This window comes from Lynx canadensis, chromosome B3 (genome assembly GCF_007474595.2).
Source record: "Lynx canadensis isolate LIC74 chromosome B3, mLynCan4.pri.v2, whole genome shotgun sequence".
Lineage (NCBI taxonomy): Eukaryota > Metazoa > Chordata > Mammalia > Carnivora > Felidae > Lynx > Lynx canadensis.
In genome coordinates this window covers 48,184,520-48,200,798 of record NC_044308.2, presented here as the reverse complement: position 1 = coordinate 48,200,798, position 16,279 = coordinate 48,184,520, and the positions used below count along the sequence as shown (strand labels likewise).

Here is a 16,279-nt window from a genome sequence, read left to right as displayed (position 1 = left end):
AAAAACTTACAATAACAATAAAAAGTCAGAAGAAGCAGAGATGATACAAGAAATGAAATAAAGACTAAAGAAAATTTCACATCTCTATGTGTTGGGCAATTTGTACCCAAATTAAAATTAAGGCACAAATCCTGGGGTGCTTGGGTGACTCAGTCTGTTGAGCATCCCACTCTTGATTTCAGCTCAGGTCATGATCCCAGGGTTGTAGAATTGAGCCCCACATCGAGCTCTGTGCTCAGTGTGAAGCTTGTTTGAGACTTTCTTTCCCTCTGCCCCTCTCCCCCTCTTGCAGTCTCTCTCTCTAAAAAGAAAAAAAAGCACAAATCCTTAGTAATTTATCTCACTGGTGTTTATTCATAACAACATTGTTAGTATTACCAAAAGGCTACAAACAACCTAAATGTCCATCAATTGTGGTCAAAATGAATAGTGATTCATAGCACAGAATAAGATGCAGCCATTCATAATTAGTAATCATTATGATTATGTAATTATAAATATTTAGGTATAATTCTATATTAATATAATTAATGATTCATGCTCTGTTATGAAAAGATCTCAAGATATGTTTCTGGGTAAGCAAATGTAAAGTACAAAACCATGTAGACGGTGTGCTACCATTTTTGTAAAGAAAGGGGAAACAAAAATACCTAATAGTGCTTACTTGTAACTATTACAAAATACTGCTAGAATGATAAAGAAGAAACTAATTGGAATTGCTGCATATGGGGACAGAAAATGGGTGGCTGAAAGGTGAGATACAATTTCTTCTATATATACCTTGTATACCTTTTGATTTACAATGACAAGAATACAATAATTATTCAAAATTTAAATTAAAAATGATGAAACTATAGTTTTTTGTTTAGTTTTGGTTTTTGAGAGAAAGAGAGCGAGGGGGAGGGTTCAGAAGGAGAGAGAGAATCTTAAGCAGGCTCCATGCCCAGTGCAGAGCCCAACTTGGGGCTCCATCTCACAAATGTGGTATCATGACCTGAGCCGAAATCAAGAGTCAGACACTGAGCCACTGACTGAGCCACCCAGGTGCCCAAACTAAAGCTTTTGATCCAACAATTCTAAGTACTCCATACTTCAGTATTACTTTTATACAAGCACAAAGATATATAATTCAAGGTTGCTGAGTACAGTATTATTTTAATAGAAAAATATAAATAAAGGGCTTAAAAAACATGTCATTGAACATTTATATTATGAAATACTGTGTGGCAGTTAAAAAAAAGAATATAACTCTACATATATGGACAAGAAAAGCTACCTAGGACATACTGCTTAGTGATGAAAGTCAGACCAATATGTATAGTATGGTTTCATTTGAATTAAAAAAAATAAAATTTAAGAGTAATTGACATAACTCCTATGTATAGAAATACAGAAAGATAAAGCTGGTAGGAATATTACACTCTCAGGAAGGTAGTGGGATGAAGGAGAGAGTAAAGACTGATCTTTATTTGATGCTATACTTTTAGACTGTTTCAATTTGTTGTAATGAGCACATATTTGTATATTATATGTAGAAATAATTAATTTGAGTATCTCATGAGATGTTAATATTTAGAATGTAAAAAGAACTCCTACAACTCAGTGACAGTAAAACCAAACAACCCAGTTAAAAAATGGGCAAAGGACCTGAATACATTTCTCCAAAGATGTACAAATGGCCAATAAGTACAATACATACTCAACACCATTAACCAGTTAGGAAACACATCAAACCAAAATGAGATACTATCTAACACTCATTAAAATGGCCATCATCAAAAGACACAGAAAATAAGTGCTGACAAGGATGTGAAGAATCTTGTGCACTGCCGGTAAGGATATAAGATGGTGTAGCCATTATGAAAAACAACAGTGTGGTGGCTCCTCAAAAAATTAAAAATAGAATTACCATATGATCCAGCAATTTCATTTCTGGGCATATACTCAAAATAATTAAAAGCATACTTGAAAACATATTTGTACACCCATCTGTATAGCAGCATTATTCACAGTAGCCAAAAAGGAAGCAACCTAAGTATCCATCAATGGAAGAATAGAAAAACAAAATGTGTTATAAACATACAATCGAATATTCTGAAATATGCTATAATGGATGAACCTTAAAAACATTTTGCTGAGGGAAATAAGCTAGCCACAGAAGGACAAATATTGTATGGTTCCACTTATATGAGGTTCCTAAAGTAGTCAAATTCATAAGAGACAGAGGTAGATAGAATGGTGGTTTTGAGGGGCTGAGGGAAAAAGAAAAGTTCTGTGGGGATGGGAGGTGGTACATAACAATGTTAACGTACTTAATGCTACTGAACTACATGCTTAAAAATGGTTAAGATGGCAAATTTTATGCATTTTACCACAAATAAAAATAACAAAATACTGTGGTTTTATTATAAGAAAGGCTTAGGGGCACCTGGGTGGCTCAGTGGTTAAGTGTCTGACTTTGGCTTAGGTCATGACCTCACAGTTCATGAGTTTGAGCCCCACAACAGGCTCTGTGCCGACAGCTCAGAGCCTGGAATTTGCTTCAGATTCTGTGTCTCCCTCTCTCTCTGCCTCTCCCCCGCTAGTGTTTGCTCTCGCTCGCTCTCTCTCAAAAATAAACAAACATTAAAAACTTAAAAAAAGAAAAAGAAAGAAAAAGAAAGCTTAGTGCAAGGCTTAAAAATAGTATCTTGTCTATTTGGGAAGAGGAAACAAACACTACATTTAAATGACAATTTAGAAAAATTGCAGAATATGACAGTATGACTAACTTTATTGATTGACTGACTGAATAACTTTATATAACTAACATAAATGAGTGATTTTCAACGTTTCTCTCCCTTCCTTCCATAATGCATCTGAATTCTAAGTCACTTACTTCTCCTATCTGCCACAGTAGCTCACTTTAGATGGCAACAAGTAAAACCAGGCTAATAAGACTTACAGGTGGTGGAGTGGGGATTTAGAAGGAGCTTGGGTTCCCTGCTATCACAGAGCTGCCAAAAGAAAAAGTGAATTCACTCTCCTTCTTGAAAACTACTGTTCACTGGATGTTCTGTTACATACAAATGAACTTAATCCTTACTGAATAAGGCTAAAAAAAAAAAAGTCTGTTCTACTACCCACTCTCCCCCTCAACTGCCAACTACTTTTTCTTTCTCCACCTCCTAAAAAACCTGTTTTTACTCAAGGTCCTTACCAACCACCTATTTACCTTTCATGGCATTACAATCAGGCTTCATTCCCCAATGCAATATGGAAACTGCTCTGGCAATACATCCCAGTGGGCTATTAATGGATATGTAACATGGGCTTTTTTCTTGACTTCCTTTTACTTGAGCTGAGGCAAAGGACGCTGTAGTGAACTCCTCAAAATAATCTCTTTTCTCAGATTACATCATGCTTTTTTTGTTTCTCTTTAAATTCTTCCTCATGTTTTTCTGCCTAATCCTTAAATACCCATTTTCTCCTTATCCTTATCATTTCTCACTTTCTGAGATGTTGTTCTATTGCTTGCTTACAGTAACTTTCCAAGACCTACACATGGAAATAATTCTAATTTTCTTGGGCTGGTTTCTGACATCTTCTCTTGAACTCTGATTATAAGCCACCATGCATTTATTATTGCACCTTCCACTCAGAATGCACTTCTGAATCCCTAGTCTGCTTGGTAAACTCAGTTTTTACAATTTTATACACGTCATCTCTTTTGTGATGCTGGCCCTCACTCCATCAGGTTAATCTGGAAATTCTTTCTTTGTACCCTGTTTAGTTACTGATCTGTTTCTCCTATTTGAGAGTAAGGACTATGTATATATAATGCTTGGTAAATTAATGTACTCAAATAAATTTACTTTAAAATATTTTATTTTTATTTGTTGATTGCCAAAAGCACTACTAATTTCTTCCATGATCTCTTTGTCCTTGGGAGTGGTAATGCTGAAATCTTCGCTGCATTAGTTAAAACAAAAGTACTAAATGCCCACCAACTGCCACATATCATGTTGGGGGCAGATGAAAAAGTTAAGGTAGTAAGAGCAGTGATAAAGTGATAATTCCAAGATTCAAAATATGTGATGACTGGGCTCATGGGCATCCAGTTTATATGGGTGGGGGAAATGAAAAGGATTTTATTTACTTATTTATTTATCTACTTATTTATTTTTAAATGTTTATTTATTTTTTCTTGAAAGATAGAGAAAGTGCGTGCGTGAGCAGGGGAGGGGCAGAGAAAGAGAAAGACAGAGGATCCAAAGCAGGCTCCATACTGTCAGCACAAAGCCCAACATGGGGCTCAATCCCGCAAATCAGGAGATCATGACCTGAGGTGAAATCAAGAGTCTGATGCTTAACCGACTGAGCCACCCAGGTGCCCTAAGGACTCTGATTTTAAATGAGAAGACTTGGGTTTGTACTTCCAGTTATGATTATAATGTATTTAGTATAGAGAGTGTGATTTGGAAAAGTCAGTCAACCCTTTCTACAACTGTGTCTTATATGAGAACCAGTTCCTTCCTGATACAACATCACTATTGTAGCTCTATTCTGCCACTCTTTTATTATTTAGTCCATGCTTTTTCTATCACTAAAGAGTTTAAAAGTAAAAGAAGACAGTAAATGAGGACTCTGTGAAAGTACAATTGGTCAGAAACAGAGAAAGTGAGGAAAAAGAGATGATGTAACTACCCCCCTTAAAAGTCAAGTCACAGAAACACAGAGAAAAGAAAAAACTGGGATAAAAATTTCTACGAAATAGATCACACCAAGCAAGTGTGTGGGAAAAAAATCTTACCCAAAAAATAATAACATAAATGCTAGACAATGTATTTAGGGAAATAATTCAGACACTATTAGAATAAATTTCAATGGTAAAATCTTAAGTTTGTATCTTAAGAGACAGTTAATATCCCAATAATGAACAAAAAGTAATGCTGAAACTGATGACTTTTATGCTTTAGTTTACTTTTATGCTTTAGTTTATTTCCGATCAGTTAATAATATTTAAAATATAATTAAGGCATGGCAAATGCTGTTCTAAAAACTTTTTAAAAGAATAGCATTTGGAGTAAATTTCCAGAGGTAATAGGAATTATTGCAAAAGAGCCCAGCGCTGAAATAACAAAACCTGGGTTCAGATGTGTCTATATCTAGACATTCATTTCTGTAAGTCACCCTTAAAGGGAGGGATGATATTTGCTTCCACTTACTTTATACAGGTGCTATAACATTAAACAATATATTATAAACTTAAGAAATTTATAAATTATGTACATATGCGTAGGCCTAACCTAGATTTTAGACAGGTGTAAAATATTTATATGTCATTTAACTTATGAAGTGGTTCACTGTCTTAATGTTCTTAAAACAAGTGTTTCTGGAATCTATTTCTGTTTTCAAAGCTGCCCTAAGAGTTTCATTTACACTGATTAGCAGAATAGAAATCATAAACTTAGCTGGTAAGTACCAAAGTATCATACAGGTTGAATTAATGTTTATACACAAAATGGTTATATATAAAAATTAAAACAATCATATTCCTTAAAATATTAAATCTTATAAAAAAAGGATTTGGACAGAACACTTGTGTACCAGAAAACACTGCAGCCAAAGTTGTCAAGTTTAGAAATCTGAAAGTTTGTGATTCTTCTCAGAATGAAAGCAGATTTTCAGGACTGCTAGCATCGGCCACATATTAATTAGTAAGAAATCCATTTAAGATTAATGCTTGTGTTTCTCCATCAGGCGGCAGGAAAAAGCAGTAGAAGCTGCAGCCGCTGCCATCCCTGTTACTAAATGTTTGTACACATCAGACTTTAGATTGGTTTATTCCATGAGTTTCATCAACTAGTCAGATTTTAAGATCAGGAACAATTTTAGATTAAAAACTTTAGAAACACTGTAATATAAACAGCCTAAACAAAATGACACAAATGGTTAAAAAAAAACAGGCATATATACATATATATGTATGTATGTATGCATATATATATACACACATATATGTGTATACATATATGTACATGTGTGTGTATATATATATACATATATACACACATATATATATGTATACACGTGTAAATATATACACACACCCATATATATATATATATATATATATATATATATATATATATATGATGTATATATATCTTATATATAAGATAGCCAGATGGGTCAAAATGGGTCAAAGGAGAATAAGACAAAACACATTCAATATGACACAGAATCATTTTTTGTTGACAAAAAGCAAAAACTTTAACAAAGATCTAAATCATGGACTTTTCTTGTGTCAAACAGCCCAGAGATCAGCCCAGAGATCTATAAAAAAAAACATTAAAAATACTATGAGAAACCACGAGAAGTATCACTTTTGTAAGAGATTAATACACTATTCATCTTCAACTGGTTAAACAGACCAAAACAAACAAACAAACAAACAAAAAAAAGGTTTTGCTTTTGCAGAATTTGAAGTATTTGAAGAATATAGAAAAGTGGATTTAGTACATATCAATGTACAGTGAACAAAGAAAATGTCCAGATATATTTATAAAAACTGATAATTTGTTAGACTGAAAGTAGACCTCAACACATATAAAAATTCAGAAATTGAATGTGGTCATTCTCTGACCACAGTATAATGAAACTACAAATTAATAAAGTGCAAAACAAAACAAAATGAAAGAACTCCCTCAAGCATATGAAAAATAAAAAAAACTACTTTGGGTCAAAGAAGAAATTAGAGCTATAACTTCACACTATTGGAAAATAATGATAATTTTAACAAACACATCCATACTAAGGGATACAGCCAAAACTATAATCAGAGGCAAACTCTTAGATATAAATGTTCACATCTTAAATATGAAAAAAATGAAAATTAAGAATTCCCTTTAAAGAGTAATAAAAAAATCTCAAGAAAATCAGGAGAAAAAGAAAGGCACCTAATAAATTAAAAAACAGACAAAACAAAAACAAAACCTCAATATCAATCTCAGCTTCATTTTTTTCCTGAAAGAAAACCAGTGAAATAGACTACAGCTAAGTATAATTTGAAAAAAAGGAAAATTCAAATGTATAAAACTAGAAATATGAAAATAGATATGAAATATAGAAGATATTCAGTTTAGGAGAGAATAATATATGTAATGCTATGCTAATAAACATTTAAAAATCTGAATGAGTTCCAGGAAAAACAAATTACCAAATGTGACTAATGAAGTAAAAACCTAACCAGAAAAAAGCCACAGAAAATTGTCAAAGAATTACCTCGAACAAAGGCTCCAGGCCTAGATGGTTCTATAGTTGAGTTCTGTAAAATTTTCAAGAACAAATAACTCCCATGCTATATAAACTGTTCCAGAGCACAGAAATTAAGGGAAAGAGTTCCAATTCATTTACGAAGCTGGCCTAACCCTGATATCAAAACCTGACAAAGATAGCACAAAAAAAGAAAATTACAGACCAAAATATTCACTCATATAGATGCAAAGATCCTAAATAATATACCTGAAAACAGAAATCAACAATAGACTAAAAGATTACACATCTTGATCTGAAGAGAACGTTAAGTCTAGGGCTAAAAGGAGAGTTTGTATTAGGTAATACCTTTATATGGCACATCAACAGGTCAAAGAAAAAAGTACTTTGTTCATAGTAATCTCAATAAATGCCCAAAAAGCATTTGGTAAATTTCAATATCCACTTCTCATAAAGCAACAAAGAAAGTCAACTATAAATGATATATTCTTAACATCAAAGAACTGTAAGAGGAAATGATGCCTATCATTATGTAAAATCAGAAAGAAAATCTATTAAATGTAATAAAATAAAGAGAATGAGAAAGATATACAGAATAAACTATACTCAAGAGTCAAAAGTGACAACTGAAAAATTAGAATTAAATGAAGTTCAGTAAATATAAAACGTACAACATAAATATAACAAAAGTCTATAAATAGCCTATAAACCTAAACAAATCAATAGTAAGGCAATAGAAAAAAAATACTTTTAATATATATAACACAATAAAAATTACCAAGGAATAAACTTAATAAGAAAAACAAGTGGACTTAATTGAAGGGAAAAAACTGAAACTTCACTGAAGGACATAAGAAAGATGTAAATTAAGAAATATATTTCTGGCTCTGAAGTTAATTTTTCTAATATAAAATTTCACATTTAATGCATTTTGAATCAAAATTCCTTTGAGGTTTCCTTTTTTTAAAGTTAGAAAAGTGATTCCAAACTTTATATGAAATATATTAATTGGTCTGAAAATAAAACCAAGGAAAATTTTTAAAAACAGAGATAGTAAGGAGAGTCTGGTCCTACCAGTTTCTTAAACAGTCAATAGCTAAAATATTAAAAATGGTATGGTACTGGAATAAGAACAGAAAATATAAAGGAAGAAAACTGAGTCCAAAGGGTTTTAGTAAGATAAAGCCCTGTAAGTTATATTACAGATTACTGTGTTAAGAAAAATTATTCAATAAATAAGGCAGCAGTAATTGAACATTTAGAAAAAAAATTAAAACCAGTGCTTTATCTAATGGCATTTACCAAAATAAATACCAGATGGACTAAAGGATCATATATGAAAAGTGAAATAAGAAATATCTTTAAAAAAAGTCTAGGAAAAATACATGGAAGTTCTTCTAAGCATAAAAACAATGCTACAAGCTGCAAAGGAAGTAGCTATCTCAGGCTACTTACAAAAAAATGAACTAAAATTAAATAATAAACAGCAATCTTGAAAAGATATTTACATTTTATTAGTAAATATCCTTAATATATAAAGGTCCATAAACCAGCAATCCCAATTCTGATAATCTACACTAAATTATATCATCCAGAATATTCACTGCAGTGTTGTCACTGTTTCCCCTTCAGTAATTGTGTAAACAATGGGGCCAAATTTGGTTAAACAAAACAAGAACATATACACAAAAAGAATGCATTAGAAAAAAAAAAAAGGAAATAAACCAAGGTGGTTATTTTTATGTAGTGAGGTTTATTGGTACTAGATTATTTTTTTAATATACATTTATAACTCTTTCCCAAAACTGTAATGACAAATATATATTACTTTTGTAATTCAAAAATAATATAAAAATAAACACATGAATGATCATTTTCATAAACACATGAGATTATCAGAATTCAAAAGTTTCAACAAATACAAAAATTCACAATCATTTGTAAATTAAACTGTCTTTGCATGGTGAAAGCCCCTTAAAGCTTTCTGGTTCTATTAGTTTCTTAATGTTACATGAAAATACAGTTAAAAGAAGTCATTCAATGCTGTCTTAGATTTTATTTCCATTTTTTCTCTCAAAGGGATTTTGATTTTAATGACAATAAAGGGATTAATTTCACAAAAATTACATCTGAACATCACTGCAATGAATTCTACAAGGGTCTATATGCAATGGAATAGCTTAAGATAAAAGTATATTTCACATTCATAATATATTTTCAGTGAATATTTAAAATAGAATCAATTTAAGTCTGGTCATTCTATGTTAAGTTTTTATGTAGGAAACCTCATCAATGTACTCCAAACAGGAAGATGACTAGTCTAAAAAGGACATTAGGAAAGGACAAAATTTCTTTAAAAGTGTTTACTGAGAAGAGTATTATCTCTTCCGTGATTTAAAACTCTTGTACTTTAAAAAAAAAATGTAGTTATACTACATTTTGCTTTCTTTAGTAAGCTATTTCCTAATACTTTGATATACTTCTTGCCTGTCTGTAGTCCTACATTTTGCATCTCTCTCAAGTTACTTAAACCCATATGGCAACTTATGCTTTTAGGCAAGGCACAATCATATGAGAGAATAATTTGGAGCTCCCATATGCTGTGATACTGTGGACACAGAAACATACTTTCTTCTTAGCCCATGTTGTGCTAATACATGTTACTGTATTATTTGTATGCATGTGTACTAATTCATATTTTGAGCAACTTATTTATTCACACTAAGTGAAAGTCCTAGCCAACTTTATTTCTAACTACTTGACCAACCTTCTCTACTCACACAGTATATCACTCAAATTTAACAAGTTTGCCTTTTCACCCATTATGAAACACTCATGGAATCGGAGTTCTAGCCCTATATGTCTCCTAACTAGTTTTGTGACACTGGGAGAGTCACCTAACTTCTCTGGGTTTCCATGTTTTCATCTACACAGTGAGGACAGGACTGTACTAAAACACTTAACGAAGTCTTTTATAACTCTGAAACTTTATCATCAATGTTAGGGAACAGAGTCCATTCTAATCGCTCTTAATATTAAATTAGTATCTACTGTGTGGAAATACTGTGGGGAACACAACAGTAAATAAAATATATTCTTAGCAAAATGATTTTTGAACTAAAATACCCAGACTTAGGTATAGTACTACATACTAATTATAAAGAGAGGCATAATCATTAGCACAATTCTTTCACATTCCATGAACAGAACTAGTCACATTATTATTAGAAATTTCTCTTACCTATTACTACTTCTTTTTTCAACTCTCTGAGGTCCTTCCTTTTATTTTTGCTGCTCTCTATTATAACTGCAAATTAATTGTTCAAAATTGAAGTGCCCACTCCTCCCACAAAATGATGGAATGTCTTATTTCTCTTTTGTTTAGGCAAAACCTGTTAACTTTTTTAACCTGCAACTTTTCATAATGAAAACAATTGAGGGTTTGTGGGAACCTCAGAAAATAATTTAATAGAAAATATAACTGTTCTTTGCCAAAGGCAGGAAACCATTAGGAACATAAGGAATACTTAATGGGCCAGAGTCATACTTCCACAAAGTTAGGGTGCTGTCTCTAACAACGGTGGAAAGGGTTGTACAGTGGAAAGATATCATTTCAAAAAATATATGAAGTCTCAAGTTCTCTTATTAATTCATTATGAAAATGTCATACATTAATTGGTTCAATTTGCCTTTTGGGAAACTAGGAAGACATCTTTGGAGAACTAGTCCCTCAACATTCCCCACTTCAGACAACTTCTAGAATTTTAGAGCTGTAAGAGACCTCATACTCTTTCAATTGCCTCATTTTATAGATAACACATCTGACAAAAACAGTGGTGAAAACACCTTTCCAGGTCACAAATTTAATGACAGATCTATTCCGTTGATCCTCAGTCCAGAATTTCTTCAGCATATCACATTTGCTGGTATTAACAACCTTTTAATAAGTTAATATTTGCTTCCTTATAGTTTTATAGGGTTATTTCTGTTATAATTATCTGGATTTAGTGAAAAATTAACACTTACTATAAATACATAACAGAATTTTCACCAGTGGAAGGGACTATATCTTATTCATTATATCTTCAGAACTTAATACAGGTTCTGGCACATAGCAGGTATTTGACAGGTTGTTATAAGCTAAGAGAATGAACTTTACAGACTTGGGTCACATGTACTCTTAGCTTTTCTTAAAAAGAAAAAAAATCTAAGCTTTTCTTAAAGAGAAAAAATCTAAAGCTCTTCAGTTTAACTTTGTTCCCTTGATTATTTCAGACATTTTTCTCCAGACTTTCTCTGGCTCTATGTTCCTTAAGGTTAAGGAATCAGAATTTTGAATGAAGATAAGTTTCCTTTCTAGAAAGCATAGTAAGTGTGGTAGTGTAGTCCCTTTGCATCATTTTACACTGGTTAACAACAGCATTTGACACTTTTCTTTCAAACTGTAGAAGTACAACACATGAATCGTTGGTGGTTTGACATTTAAATACCCAGAGAATGTTGTTTTTATTTACTCTGCCAGAATAAATTCCATTTTCAGTATCAATTATAAAAAATGTTAAACAAAACTAGACTTGGCAACTATTAAATTTTTTTAACCAGAAAGGTCCATTAGTCTATACTTTTGTTTCCTGTATTTAAATAAATTATCTGTACAATCGACATTATTCGAGCATCTAATATGTACAAGTCACTGAACTCCCTCATTCATGAATAAGTAATTCACAATATTCCAGAAACTTATCTTTTTTTTTTTTTTGATTGGTACAGAGAAACATTGGGTAAGTTTCGAACACATGAAAAAGGCCCTAAAAAAGTTTTAATAAAAAACATGTTTTAATTTTCTCTTATACGTTGACTTATTTATTGCCTTCCACTGTCCTAGACCTAGGTAGACCCTTTCTGTCACCCTTAAGAACTCTACAGAGACGCTCTTATTTAGCAATCTTTTACCATCATCATGCTACCCTCCTACATCCCTTCTATCATCCAGAAGAACTCTAAAAGAATCCTTTTATTCAATAATCCTGTCCTTTATGATATATGCTACCAGAGAAGCTTAGAGATAGGAAGAATCTTAGAAGTATCTAAGTTAAAATCCCATATACCAGAGTGATATTCACCAAGAATAAAACAAATCCCTGTACCCAAGTATAGTGCTTAAGCTCTTTAACACATCAGCATGCCTAATGTGTACACATGATACTTACTTGTACTCATCATAGACTTCCTGTTTGGGCAATGAAGTCTCAGGATGTTCTTCTAGGGTATTCCGAATCCAAGAAAAGGCATGCATTTGCTGTGCCCGACTAGATGACACGGCATTCTGATCACTAACCATAAAACAAAGACATGTTTTAGCTGAACCAGACAGCAATTCGTTGATAATTTTTGAGACAGCCTATAAGCTCCACTAAAGAATTGCATGTAAATACAATTGTAAATACGTGTAAATACAAATGACCAAACCAAATTCAGGCCATATAGTAAATGCCCCATTATCTATATACAAATTGTCCACCTGTGGTTGTGAGCCATTTTCTACAGCTAGTGACTGACTGAAGTTATTGCTGTTCCATCCCTGTACCATCCCTTCCCATGCATGGTCTCTAGAGTGGCATAGGTGATGGAGCGCTGACAACATAAAGTATTTGTTTCTGTGAAAATTACACAGATTAAGTGGATATTTGCTCACTTACTTGCCTATACATTTACCTAACTTACCAAATCATCAAACTTTTAAAATAAGTTATGGAAACAGGGGCGCCTGGGTGGCGCAGTCGGTTAAGCGTCCGACTTCAGCCAGGTCACGATCTCGAGGTCCGTGAGTTCGAGCCCCGCGTCAGGCTCTGGGCTGATGGCTCAGAGCCTGGAGCCTGTTTCCCATTCTGTGTCTCCCTCTCTCTCTGCCCCTCCCCCGTTCATGCTCTGTCTCTCTCTGTCCCAAAAAATAAATAAAAACGTTGAAAAAAAATTAAAAAAAAAAAAGTTATGGAAACAATTATTTTCTATTTGCTTGGCATTTTCAAGTAACTATTCTGAAATCTTATTAAGCACTCTATGCTCCAGAATGCAATTCATACCAGAGAGATCCAGAGAGGACAAATCTCCCTCTACAGTCCTTCTCTAACTGGTCCCCTCCCCAGGCCATTACTTCCATTAAACATCCTCAGTTTTTACTGTAGGGCAGCATCATTTATAAACTAAATCTATAAAAGGGACACCCAAGATAGCATGAGGGAAGTTCCTCTATTGATTCTGACATTCATCCCAGCTACCTATAATAATTATTTAATTCCAAAGAAGATACTAAAGAAGTTTCTAGGACAAAAAAGATGATTCAAATGGTTATGAAATTTGGTTTCAGGGAGAAGAGGTAAAAGCAACAGAATTTTCATGCCATTTCTTTTTATACACAATTTTAAAGTAATAGAAATTTAAGTACAACTTACATGAAAGAAATGCACTTTGAGAAATACTTAAAAGGGTAAATAAACCTAAGAATAGAATGCATGAACCAACAACTTCTCTATTTTCTGGATGAAACTATTAATTTTTTTTTTTTTTAATGTAGGCTTAATGCAGGACCTGAGATCAAGACCTAAGCTGTGATCAAGAGTCAGATGCTTAACTGACTGAGCTATCCAGGTGCCCCTATTAAATATTTTTAATAATGAAAATACAATAATATCCCAAAACACACTTAAAATATCTTCTGTTTAAAATAAATTCATGTTCCATATATGTAATTTCACTTTTTTTCTTTTATACTGTGCTCTGTTTACCTGGCAGTAACTACAAAAAACTCCTGCAACATCATTCTTTACAATACTTAACTGTTTATTTTCTGCTTTTCTGTTCAATTTTCACAATCCCTCACACTGCATAAATATATTGATCTGTTTAAAAAATAAAACCCAAATTGTATTTCAGAGCATTTACTAGGGTACACAAATGAATCAGAAAAAAACTATAGGTAAACACTTACCCAAATATGATCAAAGACTAAAAAAAAAGATCTCCTGTTTTGCCATTCTGTTTCCTGATGGTTTTAGAAATAGCACACGACAATAACAACCACAACACACACTCCCCGCACAGTTCTTAGGGATGTCCTACAAACACTATAATTAAGGCAAAAAATAAGAGATATACCTTTTCTCTCCATTGCTGAGACCAGAAGGCAGCTGAAGGTAGAGGTAGAGTTTCTCCAGGTCTGTAAAGTTCTCAACTTCTTTCTGGTTACAAAAGATTAAAAAGAAATATCATTTTAAAAACACTTGTTTATCCCTCAACAAAATTTACTAATACCTGTGTACTACTGGTAGGAATGTAAATTGGTACAGCCATTGTGGAAAACAATATAGATGTTTCTTAAAAACTTAAAAGTAGAAATCCCATATGATCTAGTAAGTAATTCCACTACTGGATATTTACCCAAAGAAAATGAAACCATAAATTCAAAAGGATGAACACCTATGGTTACTGCAGCATTATCTATAATAGCCAAGATACAGAAGCAACCTAAGTGTCCAGTGATAGATGAATGGACAAAAAAGATGAGGGGTGTGTGTGTGTGTGTGTGTGTGTGTGTATACACACACACACACACACACACACACACGAATATTACTCAGCTATAAAAAAGAATGAGATCTTGCCATTTGTGACAACATGGATGGAACGAGAAGGTGTTAAGCTAAGTGAAATAAGTCAGAGAAAGATAAATACCATGTGATTTCACTCATATGTGGAATCTAAAAAATAAAACAAGCAAAAATGAGCAGAAACAGACCCATAAATACCGAGAACAAACTGGTGGCTGCTAGAAGGGAGGAGGTAGGGGGATGAGCAAAACAGGTGAAGGGGACTGGAAGTACAGGCTTCCAGTTATGGAATTAATAAACCACAGGGACGAAAGGTATAGCATAGGGAATATAGTCAGTGGCATTTTAATAGTATTGTATGGTGACAGATGGTAGCTACACTTGTGAGCATAGTGTAACATATAGACTTGTCAAATCGCTATGTTGTACGCCTGAAACAAATGCAACATTGTGAGTCAACTATACTTCAATAAAAATAATAACAATTAAAAACATATTGACTGTTTAAATTTAAACTAGATGAGTCACCTGCCAAAGAAAAAATAAAGGCTTTTTTCTTATCAGTAAAATAATAGAGAAGTTGTTTGATAAATATATCTCACATAAAAAGTTACTAAAAGAAAATGGTAATTTCCTATTAATTCTTATATTCTAGGTATAAATAAAATCAATGCTTAGACAAAATAGTATTAGAGGAAAGGTCGAGACTAGAAGTCAAAAGAATATTCATTCGTTAGTCTTAACTTAACCATTTAACTGGCTATGAAACTTCAGTGCTCTGGCAAATTTTCCTTACATCTGTGAGACGGATGACAGGACTTCTATGATCCTTTTCTAATTCTCAAAAACCTACAACATGTGACTGATGATGATACTCTCATACAGGGGCAGAAATGAAGTTTAAAATACTGAAGTACTACCAACAAACCTTTCCACACAATGCAGATTTAATTATTCACAGAGCTACAACCATGGCTGCTATTTGGAGAACCTACCTGTAAAATAAGCTGTAGCTATTCTGCAACTACATCATTTTGTCTCTAAACCTACACTTTAAAATAATTTCTGCTATACAGAGGACTGTAGAACTTTCTTTCGCAGCTCAGTTTGCCAAAAGTAGCTTTAAATGTGCCACAAACTCTGTTACAAAAATAATACAGTGAAATTGTGGTAGCCTAAAAGAAGTCCATTGCAATTGAAAATGTGGACAAATAATTGGTACTCCTGGTAACAGAATTTATTCTTACCTAATAAAGCACAGCTTAAACACATATCCAATTTTAAAAAAGTTTAAAATGATATAACTTAGCCTATTCTTAGTCTCACCAGGATTTATCTATAAAACAGTTTAATCCTAGAATTCATCCACAAAAATCTACGTATTTTTCATTCTACTGTTTTATGGGAATTTTTGC

The 16,279-nt window shown here is 32.8% G+C and overlaps 1 protein-coding gene across 2 annotated transcripts in view; it reads right to left on the bottom strand.

Moving 5' to 3' along the window:
* Positions 1-16,279, bottom strand: part of RFX7 (regulatory factor X7) — a 135,167-nt gene that overhangs the window by 32,710 nt on the left and 86,178 nt on the right. For both annotated transcript variants that reach the window (XM_030318117.1, XM_030318118.1), the window contains 2 exons: positions 14,413-14,495; positions 12,468-12,590 (listed from right to left, as the gene is read on the bottom strand). In XM_030318117.1, the coding sequence (XP_030173977.1) occupies positions 12,468-12,590; positions 14,413-14,495 (206 nt within the window). The remainder of the gene's footprint in view (positions 1-12,467; positions 12,591-14,412; positions 14,496-16,279) is intronic.